The following is a 12056-nucleotide window of genomic DNA, read 5'->3' as shown; positions in this document are numbered from 1 at the left end:
CCCATGCAGTACGATGTCCCCACACAGCCTCCCCACACAGTATGATGTTTCCACACAACCTCTCACGCAGTATGAGGTCCCCGCACAGCCTCTCACGTAGTGTGATGTTTCCACACAAACTTTCACAAAGCATAATGTCCCCACACAGCCCCTTATGCAGTATGAGATCCATACAAAGCCCCCCCCCCCACACACACAGTATAATGTCCTCACAGTTTCCCACAAGTACTGACAATTTAAAATATAAAAAACTACTCACTAACCCTGTTTCCCTGCTACTCTCCTCAGTTCTGTGTACTGAGGATCTGCAGAGCAGTCGTGATGTAGTGACATCATTGTGCCTGTTGCGATCTCAGACGCACAGGCTCAATGGTGGAAGACGGAGCAGATGGCTCTCTGTACCATAATTGTATTTACTGATATCAGCATCCTGAATATGCAGATACCGGTGAAGCTGAGATTTAAGGTGGAGGGCGGCCGTGTGGCGCGGGACGCCACTGTTTCCAGCCCTTTGGCTGTGGGCCACACTTTGCCCAGGTCTGGTGTAGGGTCACCAACAGTACATTCAATGCACCCATGTGACATATGAATCCCATTTTATTTACAACTGCAGTTTGAAAGCACCAAATGAATTTAGCTTGTAACATGATGAAACGTGACTCAATGAATCCACTTAGTGAAGGGATTCAGCAGAAGAACCTCTTTCAAACTCAGAATTCCAAGAGCTCTGAGTGGCTTCTACATAGAAAATAGGATAAGCTCTGATGTAATTTGATGTTGTACATGTAGATTGTCATACTTAACCTCTTGGAGATGCAGCCATCATTTTCTTTATTTTGCTTTTGTTTTTTCTTCCTTACCTTCCAAGAGCTATTATTTTTTTAATTTTTAAATTGACATACAGTACAGACCAAAAGTTTGGACACACCTTCTCATTTAAAGATTTTTCTGTATTTTCATGACTATGAAAATTGTACATTCACACTGAAGGCATCAAAACTATGAATTAACACATGTGGAATTATATACTTAACAAAAAAGTGTGAAACAACTGAAAATATGTCTTATATTCTAGGTTCTTCAAAGTAGCCACCTTTTGCTTTTATGACTGCTTTGCACACTCTTGGCATTCTCTTGATGAGCTTCAAGAGGTAGTCACCAGAAATGGTCTTCCAACAATCTTGAAGGAGTTCCCAGAGATGCTTAGCAGTTGTTGGCCCTTTTGCCTTCACTCTGCGGTCCAGCTCACCCCAAACCATCTCGATTGGGTTCAGGTCTGGTGACTGTGGAGGCCAGATCATCTGGCGTAGCACCCCATCACTCTCCTTCTTGGTCAAATAGCCCTTACACAGCTTGGAGGTGTGTTTGGGGTCATTGTGCTGTTGAAAAATAAATGATGGTCCAACTAAACGCAAACCGGATGGAATAGCATGCTGCTGCAAGATGCTGTGGTAGCCATGCTGGTTCAGTATGCCTTCAATTTTGAATAAATCCCTAACAGTGTCACCAGCAAAGCACCCCCACACCATCACACCTCCTCCTCCATGCTTCACGGTGGGAACCAGGCATGTAGAGTCCATCCGTTCAAATTTTTTGTGTCGCACAAAGACACGGTGGTTGGAACCAAAGATCTCAAATTTGGACTCATCAGACCAAAGCACAGATTTCCACTGGTCTAATGTTCATTCCTTGTGTTCTTTAGCCCAAACAAGTCTCTTCTGCTTGTTGCCTATCCTTAGCAGTGGTTTCCTAGCAGCTATTTTACCATGAAGGCCTGCTGCACAAAGTCTCCTCTTAACAGTTGTTGTAGAGATGTGTCTGCTGCTAGAACTCTGTGTGGCATTGACCTGGTCTCTAATCTGAGCTGCTGTTAACCTGCGATTTCTGAGGCTGGTGACTCGGATAAACTTATCCTCAGAAGCAGAGGTGACTCTTGGTCTTCCTTTCCTGGGGCGGTCCTCATGTGAGCCAGTTTCTTTGTAGCGCTTGATGGTTTTTGCAACTGCATTTGGGGACACTTTCAAACTTTTCCCAATTTTTCGCACTGACTGACCTTCATTTCTTAAAGTAATGATGGCCACTCGTTTTTCTTTACTTAGCTGCTTTTTTCTTGCCATAATACAAATTCTAACAGTCCATTCAGTAGGACTATCAGCTGTGTATCCACCAGACTTCTGCACAACACAACTGATGGTCCCAACCCCATTTATAAGGCAAGAAATCCCACTTATTAAACCTGACAGGGCACACCTGTGAAGTGAAAACCATTTCCGGTGACTACCTCTTGAAGCTCATCAAGAGAATGCCAAGAGTGTGCAGAGCAGTCATCAAAGTAAAAGGTGGCTACTTTGAAGAACCTAGAATATAAGACATATTTTCAGTTGTTTCACACTTTTTTGTTAAGTATATTATTCCACATGTGTTAATTCATAGTTTTGATGCCTTCAGTGTGAATGTACAATTTTCATAGTCATGAAAATACAGAAAAATCTTTAAATGAGAAGGTGTGTCCAAACTTTTGGTCTGTACTGTATGAGGGATTGTTTTTTGCAGGACAAGTAGTAGTCATTTATTCATTTTTACCGGATCACATAATAATGTGCTGGAAAATGGGCAAAAAATTCCAAGTGGGGTGTAACTAAGAAAGAGAGAATTTTTACCATTATTTTGTGAGGTTTCTTTTTATGATGTTCACTTTCTGATGAAATAAACGATCTACCAACTTTGTTCTATGGGTCAGTACAGTTATAGTGATATCAAATTTGTATGTTTTTGTCTTACTATTTAAAAAAAACAAAAAACCTAAAAGAACTTAGTTTCAGTCTCAGTATTCTAAGTCATATCTGTTTTATGCTTTGGTCCATATCGTAGTATGAGCGCTTGTTCTTTTTTTTTTTGTGGTATGAGTGGTAGTTTTTATCGGCTGCATTTTGGGTTCCAATTGACTTTCTGACCTCTTCTCAATCTATTTTTGGGAAGTGATGTGACAAATAACAGCAATTCTATCATTTCAATTTTTTAGCATATGTAATAAATATTTTGATGTTTTATTACTTTTGTAAAACTAAGCAGAAGGCAATATCAAATATTTTTTTTAGAGTTTGCTATTTACATTTTGGGGAAATTTGGTGATTTATACTTTTATGTTTTTAGCTGTTTTTTTTTGTGGTCTATTTATTTATTTTACTCACTTATTGTCACGCTAGGTAAGGGGAGGACCAAGTGTACAATTATGGGAAAAGGGGGGAAGCTCAGCAACTAGGGAAAGGAAGAGTGGAGACCCATAGGCAGATCTTACAACACCCTTACTCCCCTATCGTCCCTAAATAGGTTCCACGCCTATCACCGAGCAGGATACCCAATCCCTAACTGACCCTAGAGCTAGGCCCTAGGTAGGGAGCGGAAGGGATGAGCACTAGTCAGCCCCTATGCAACTAAAGACAAACAAGGAAAAAAGACAAGGGGATACACTTAGCTTTGAGAAGACACCAGAGAGAAGACGACAACAATCTACCAAGAAACAACTAGCCGACTGCTAGATCTCCAGGCCCGAGCAGGAGAAAATACTTCTATCACTGGCGACACTGAGGGATTTTAAATTTCAAGCAAGGGTGTGTCAATTAGCAGTAGAAGGTGGAGATCACTGCTGGATACCACTACACTACAGAGATGAAAGGATCAAGAAGGTGTCTGCAAAGCCAAGCGCAGCGACCTTCTACAGCCAGATCCAGAACAACTATCTGTCAAACATGACACTTATATAGCACCATTAATTCCACAGTGCTTTACAGACATTATCATCACTGTTCACATTGGGGCTCACAATCTAGATTCCCTATCAGTATGTATTTGGAGGGTGGGAAGACACAAGAGGAAACCCACACAAACATGGGGAGAACATACAAACTCCTTGCAAATGTTGTCCTTGGTGGGATTTGAACCCAGGACCCCAGCGCTGCAGGGCTGCAGTGCTAAACACTGAGCCACCGTGCTGCCCTATTGAGTGATTACCAGTGTTTTATGAAGCCTGGCCACAGGGCCACATATGTTCATTCTTTTGAGCGCTTTCTGATGGGTTTCTCAAACAGTTTCCGCTGACGATTCCTTAAAAAGATGTTGTGTGCACATACTCCAAAGGGTAAACTTTTCTCAGACCACATCAGTAACAGGCAGGTGTCAGCTGCATAATTTCTTAAGCCTATTCATTACTTCCTTAGCGGCAATATAATTATTTATAACTATATTATCCTTTACACCCCATATTTTTTTCCAACTGAAAATATAATTATATCTCGTCTCTTACTTCAGTTTCACCTGCAGAAGAGCAATGGAATCAGTGGTCACACATAATGCTTTGATTTCTGGGATATAAAGGCAGGCGGTGAGTTCTCCCCTGATCCCGCTTGATTTTGAGCATGCTGTAAATAGACACGTCTGACTCTGGATATCCCATATCTGAAACACAGAAAAGGAATTTCATCACATACACTAAATAAACATGCAAATCTCTACATGGGGTTAACATTACTGTTAGCGTTGTATAGTCCTCATAACTAAACAGACCGTGGCTACTCATACACGGCTGAGCTAGCCCAAGCTCAGTCATAGAAAACAGCTATTGTCTGTAGCAACCACTGATACCTGCGGTTTTCTACACATGGTCTGTGCAGACTCTTCTCAGAGAGGGATTCTGGCCTGGCTCTCATTTCAGATTCAAGACACATCCAGTCTGGTCAGCTTCCCTGAGCTGACTGACTCAGATGAACACCTAGCCTGTTTATATGAGAGCTAGCCAGGTGAACTAATCAAAATCTGCAGAGCTAGGATTTAACCCTAGCCAAACTGGCATTGCTATTATCTATCTATCTATCTAGCTATCTATCTATCTATAAAGTGGGGAAAATTAGTATGTGATACACTGCCGATTTTGTAAGTCTTCCCACCTATAAAGAATGGAGAGGTCTGTAATTTTTATTGTAGGTACAATTCAACTGTGAGAGACAAAATCTAAAACGAAAAAACAGAAAATCACTTTGTATGATTTTTACATAATTAAATTGCATTTTATTGCAAGAAATAAGTATTTGATCACCGACCAACCAGCAAGAATTCTGGCTCTCGCAGACCTGTTAGTTTTTCTTTTAGAATCCCTCCTACTCTGCACTCATTACCTGTATTAATTGCACCTGTTTGAACTTTTTACTTGTATAAAAGACACCTGTCCACACACATAATCAATCACACTCCAACCTCTCCACCCTGGCCAAGCCCAAGGAGCTGACTAAAGACACCACGGACAAAATTGTAGACCTGCACAAGGCTGGGATGGGCTACAGGACAATAAGCAAGCAGCTTGGTGAGAAGGCAACAACTATTGGTGCAATTATTAGAAAATGGAAGAAACAGAAGATGACTGTCAATCTTCCACAATCTGGGGCTCCATGCAAGATCTCGCCTTGTGGGGTAAGGATGATTCTGAAAAAGGTCAGGAATCAGTCCAGAACTACACAGGAGGATGTGATCAATGACCTGAAGAGAGCTGGGACCACAGTCTCAAACATTACCGTAACACACTACGCCGTCATGGATTAAAATCCTGCATGTCCAGGCCCATTTGAAGCTCGCCATTGATCATTTGGTTGATCCAGAGGAGGCATGGGAGAAGGTCATGTTGTCAGATGAGACCAAAATGGAACTTTTTGGTATCAACTCTACTTGCCGTGTTTGGAGGAAGAAGAAGGATGAGCACAACCCCAAGAACACTGTCCCAACTGTGAAGAATGGTGTGGGAAACATCTTACTTTGAGGGTGCTTTTCTGCAAAGGGGACAGGACGACTGCACCGTATTGAAGGGAGGATGGATGGGGTAATGTATTGCGAAACTTTGGCCAAAAACGTCCTTCCCTCAGTAAGAGCATTGAAGATAGGTCGTGGCTCAGTCTTCCAGCATGACAATGACCCGAAACACACAGCAAGGGCAACTAAGGAGTGGCTCCATAAGAAGCATTCAAGGTCCTGGAGTGGCCTAGCCAGTCTCCAGACCTGAACCCAATAGAAATCTTTGGAAGGAGCTGAAACTCAATGATGCCCAGCGACAGTCCCGAAACCTGAAATATCTAAAGAAGATCTATATGGAGGAATGAGCCCAAATCCCTGCTGCAGTATGTGCAAACTTGGTCAAGAACTACAGGAAACTTCTGATCTCTGTAATTGCAAACAAAGGTTTCTGTACCAAATATTAAATTCTGTTTTCTATTGTATCTAATACTTATTTCATGCAATAAAATGCAAATTAATTATGTAAAAATGATATTATGTGATTTTCTGGATTTGTTTTTCAGATTCTGTCTCTCACAGGTGAAGTGTACCTACGATAAAAATTACAGACCTCTCCATCCATTGTAGGTGGGAAAACTTGCAAAATCAGTAGTGTATCAAATACTTCTTTTCCCCACTGTGTGAATTATATATATTTATAGTCATACTGAGAAGACAGAGGACTACATTTTCCCCTATATATACACACAATATAATATACAATATAATATATAAATATACATTATCCATAGTCTCCAACAAGTCAAAACTGTTGATAAGTGGAAATGGATGAATAATTTTATTTGAAGGGAACTCATTAATGGGGCATTCTCATGTTCTGAAACTGGTTATTTAGACAGAATGAAAATAAGCAAGTTTGTAATTGCAGTTGACTTGATTTTGATAGCTGCTGTTCTTCTACTGAGAGACTTTGTCTTTGACCACCAAAGCCTAGCCAAGTGTGCCAATCTAATGAGTTAACTCCTGACATGCCAGTCACCTCTCTGCAGCACATTTTTTCTTTACAGCAGTTGGCTGCTCACTTCCCTCCCACCTTTCAGCCTCTGGCCAGTAGCTGATTTTATCAGCCCTTCAAAATCCCACTCCAGTCCCCATCTTTCCTTACTTCCAGAGGAGCTCTCCTAATCACTGCTATCATTTTCCTAGACATGTGCTTGTTCAAATAACGGTGTAGTGTTCAGAACGAGCCCCTGACAAATCTAAATGTGTCAGGCTATGTGCCCATGTAGCAGATTTGATGCAGTGCATTTTTGCCTCTCTCTGGCAGAAAAAAAACGCATGCAGATTTACATGCGTTTTTTCTGCCAGAGAGAAGCGTTTTTTCAGCGTTTTCGCATGCGTTTTTTCAAGCACTTTTCCAAACGATTTTGAACATCACTTGGAAAAGTGCTTGACAAGTTGGTCACACAATATAAATCCATGCAACTGGCATGGATTTATATTGTGTGACCAACTTAGATGCTTTAAATGCTGCATCAATAGTTAAAGAAAAACAATTAAAAAGTTAAAAATAAAAAAAACCTGTATACTCACCTATCCAGTCTCCTCCCGGCGGCGATCCTCTCTCCTCGGAGTCCCGCGGTGTACTGGCAGGACCTGCAGTGAACGTCATTTAGTCAGTTGATGGTCACGTGACCATCACCTGACCGCTGACGTCAGCGGTCGCGTGACCATCAGCTGACTAAATGACGTCACCGCAGGTCCTGCAAGTACACGGCGGGATGTCGAGGAGAGAGGACGCGGCCGAGAGACCGGAGAGGTGAGTATACAGGTTTTTTTTATTTTTAACTTTTTTATTTCTTTTTTTCACCGTGTGGTAGCCGGGATGAAGAGGAGTTGTAGTCTCCTCTTCATCCTGGGTACCACACGCACCGTGATTACGCCGCAAATTTGCGGCCATTGAATATAATTGAAAAGCAGCAAATCCACATATACCTGGGGGTTTGCTGTGTTTCAATGTTCCTCAATGGCCGCGAATCTGCGGCGTAATCGTCATTTTTTTTTGGGTCCCCCATTTTAATAGCTAGTAAAGGCTAGGTATTCAGCTGGGGGCTGATATTAGTAGCCTGGGAAGCTCTGTGGGTATTACCCCCTTCCCAGGCTTCAAACATCTGCCCCAGCCGTCTGCTTAACCTCCGCTAGAGACTAAAATTATGGGGAACCCCACGGCAAATTTTTTTTTTAATAAATCCTTTATTTTAACAATAAATGTCAAGTACAGTAACCAACACTGTCACTCTATTTATTATATATGTGACTGACATGTTTCTATCTATCTAATCTATGTGTGATGCTCTATTCTTTCTGTTCTAAATTGTCGGGTACCGGTGAATGCTGCTGTTGAATTGCCGGCTTTTCATGTTTCACTGTGAGCACTGTTCCCATCAATTTGGGCAATCACTGTAATGCCACAACCACCATGGCTGCAGCATTACAGTGAGTGGCAGACAATCTCTGCATGATTGGTGCTCTAAATAGCGCCAGACATGCAGGATGGGGACCCGAGCTCCCGCCCGAGCATCGCGCAAGTACTCGGCGAGCTCCGAGCATCTCGAGTACCCCTCTTCTACCATAAACCACTAGAGCTGGTGGCAATTATCCCTCCACTCCCTAAGATCACAAAGGAAATTAGAATTAAGGCCACGTTCACACATTGAGTATTTGGTGAGTTTTTTACCTCAGTATTTGAAAGTTAAAACCAGGAGTGGGTCAGAGGAAAAGTATAATAAAAATACGTCACCACTTCTGCATTTTGTCACCCACTCCTGGTTTTGACTTACAAACACTAAGGTAAAAAATTCACCAAACACTCAATGTGTGCATGTGGCTTAAGGTTTATAATAACATCATTCCTAATTTTTGCCATCTAAACTTGGATACACCCCTGGATGAAGCATTTCTGGTGAAACGCGCGTCGGAAACAGTGGGTCCCTGGATCTCTCCCCTACAGGTATACATTTCTGCACTGTTATGTATGTGTAAACATTGGTGGCATTTGCATTTAGGCTGAATAGTTTCTGCTATGGTTATGTCAATACTTTATCCCACTGTGGTTTTATAGTTATAATTACCGGTACTTTTGTTTTTGTGATATTTTTTATTTACTTTTTCACATTCAGCCTGATGTTATTTACATTTTGGTGCCTGCTACAGAGTGCATGATATATTGGGACTTCAGGGAATACATGTTTTTTTGCACAGATGTCCATACTAGTGATGAGTGATCGCACATCAGGGTGTTTGGGTACGAGTATCGCGGGTGCTCGTGTTCCCACCCTGCATGTTTCACGGCTGATAGACAGCCAATAAACATGTGGGGATTGTAAGTGTATGGCAAGCAATCACTGCATGTTTATTGGCTGTCTAACAGCTGCAAAACTTTTGGGGCGGGGACTCAAGCAAGGCGCTCACGCATCCGCGATCCTCGATGTGTACCCGAGCACCCCGATGCGCGATCGAGTGGAAAGCACGCTTGCTAATCACTAGTCCCTAGTACCCTTACTGTATGCGCATTATTACTTATATTATTTATTTTATATATTATATTTGTATCAATAAACTTATATATTCTTTCTATTTGGCCTGTAACCTTATTCTACTGGTGATATATATATATATGTATGTATATATATATATATATATATATATATATATATATATACAGTACAGACCAAAAGTTTGGACACACCTTCTCATTTAAAGATTTTTCTGTATTTTCATGACTTTGAAAATTGTACATTCACACTGAAGTCATTAAAACTATGAATTAACAGATGTGAAATTATATACTTAACAAAAAAGTGTGAAACAACTGAAAATATGTCTTATATTCTAGGTTCTTCAAAGTAGCCACCTTTTGCTTTGATGACTGCTTTGCACACTCTTGGCATTCTCTTGATGAGCTTCAAGAGGTAGTCACCGGAAATGGTTTTCACTTCACAGGTGTGCCCTGTCAGGTTTAATAAGTGGGATTTCTTGCCTTATAAATGGGGTTGGGACCATCAGTTGTGTTGTGCAGAAGTCAGGTGGATACGCAGCTGATAGTCCTACTGAATAGACTGTTAGAATTTGTATTATGGCAAGAAAAAAGCAGCTAAGTAAAGAAAAACGAGTGGCCATCATTACTTTAAGAAATGAAGGTCAGTCAGTCCGAAAACTTTGAAATTGTCCCCAAGTGCAGTTGCAAAAACCATCAAGTGCTACAAAGAAACTGGCTCACATGAGGACCGCCCCGGGAAAGGAAGACCAAGAGTCACCTCTGCTTCTGAGGATAAGTTTATCCGAGTCACCAGCCTCCGAAATCACAGGTTAACAGCAGCTCAATTTAGAGACTTTGTGCAGCAGGCCTTCATGGTAAAATAGCTGAAGGGAAACCACTGCTAAGGACAGGCAACAAGCAGAAGAGACTGGTTTGGGCTAAAGAACACAAGGAATGGACATTAGACCAGTGGAAATCTGTGCTTTGGTCTGATGAGTCCAAATTTGAGATCTTTGGTTCCAACCACCGTATCTTTGTGCAATGCAGAAAAGGTGAACGGATGGACTCTACATGCCTGGTTCCCACCGTGAAGCATGGAGGAGGAGGTGTGATGGTCTGGGGGTGCTTTGCTGGCGACACTGTTGGGGATTTATTCAAAATTGAAGGCATACTGAACCAGCATGGCTACCACAGCATCTTGCAGCGGCATGGTATTCCATCCCGTTTGCGTTTCGTTGGACCATCATTTATTTTTCAACAAGACAATAACCCCAAACACACCTCCAGGCTGTGTAAGGGCAATTTGACCATGAGGGAGAGCGATGGGGTGCTACGCCAGATGACCTGGCCTCCACAGTCACCAGACCTGAACCCAATCGAGATGGTTTGGGGTGAGCTGGACCGCAGAGTGAAGGCAAAAGGGCCAACAAGTGCTAAGCATCTCTGGGAACTCCTTCAAGATTGTTGGAAGACCATTTCCGGTGACTACCTCTTGAAGCTCATCAAGAGAATGCCAAGAATGTGCAAAGCAGTCATCAAAGCAAAAGGTGGCTACTTTGAAGAACCTAGAATATAAGACATATTTTCAGTTGTTTCACACTTTTTTGTTAAGTATATAATTCCACATGTGTTAATTCATAGTTTTGATGCCTTTAGTGTGAATGTACAATTTTCAAAGTCATGAAAATACAGAAAAATCTTTAAATGAGAAGGTGTCCAAACTTTTGGTCTGTACTGTATATATATATGTACAGTGGGTATGGAAAGTATTCAGACCCCTTTAAATTTTTCACTCTTTCTTTCATTGCAGCCATTTGGTAAATTCTAAAAAGTTCATTTTTTTCTCACTAAAGTATACTCTGCACCCCATCTTGACAGAAAAGGAACAGAAATGTAGAAATTTTTGCAAATTTATTAAAAAAGAAAAACTGATATATATATATATATGCTATTAGGTCAGGTGACATTGATTGTTGTTTTAGGTACGTTTTGTATCCAACTTAATTAAAAAAAAAGACTAAAATAATTAATTTTTCCTGAATGTATGTACCTATTTGGCTTGGATTTTAGAAGTGAATATGTATAGTAGGTGAGGACTGCATGTGACAGCAGCAGAGAAGTGATATGACACATTATATAGTAATACGCCTGTATCAGCCTGTAAGGCTTCTGTCACGGAGGGGAAGAGGGGTGTCACATTCATTTCCACCTGAGATCACATTGTGCGATATCTCCAGGGTATAACCAAAGCAAATGTTCTGTCTATGACAGGAATTATTTATACATCTCTGTTCAAGTCCCTGGTACTTACAGACTGGATTTTATGTTAGAGTATATCATTAAAACCTCATTTAGACTTGTTTTTCTTTTGCATATGCGAAAAAACAGACCAATGTTTTTCATCAGCGTGCAAGATCCAATTTTGAACCATTTTTTGTACGTGTCAGTTTTTACCATCAGTGTGACATATGCAAAAAAAAAAATGTCAAAGCTTCTCTTGCTCCAGTAGTAAAAAATGGAAACGGACTACACTCAGATAACACACGCGTGGCATCCTTGTGCTGTGGGGTTTTTTTTTCACAGCATGGACCCACTGGCGTTTCATTGGCGAGTTTGAACCGTGACTTATATATGGTTTAAGGAGAATCTGTTAATCTGTTTTTGCTATTTAATCTGAGAGCAGCATGATGTAGGGGCAGAGACCCTGATTACAGGATGTGTCACTTGCGCAGCAGCTTGC

At 41.3% G+C, this 12056-nt stretch overlaps 1 protein-coding gene across 2 annotated transcripts in view; it reads right to left on the bottom strand.

The window, feature by feature from the left end:
• Window positions 1-12056, bottom strand: part of LOC141195600 (cilia- and flagella-associated protein 337-like) — a 243414-nt gene that overhangs the window by 145515 nt on the left and 85843 nt on the right. For both annotated transcript variants that reach the window (XM_073662494.1, XM_073662495.1), the window contains exon 15: window positions 4304-4455. In XM_073662494.1, the coding sequence (XP_073518595.1) occupies window positions 4304-4455 (152 nt within the window). The remainder of the gene's footprint in view (window positions 1-4303; window positions 4456-12056) is intronic.

Source organism: Phyllobates terribilis, unplaced genomic scaffold, assembly GCF_046119375.1.
Source record: "Phyllobates terribilis strain yellow unplaced genomic scaffold, ASM4611937v1 Scaffold_2__4_contigs__length_985480577, whole genome shotgun sequence".
Classification (NCBI taxonomy): Eukaryota; Metazoa; Chordata; class Amphibia; order Anura; family Dendrobatidae; genus Phyllobates; species Phyllobates terribilis.
Note: the sequence above shows the minus strand (reverse complement) of the source record. Positions and strands in the feature narration are given on the sequence as shown.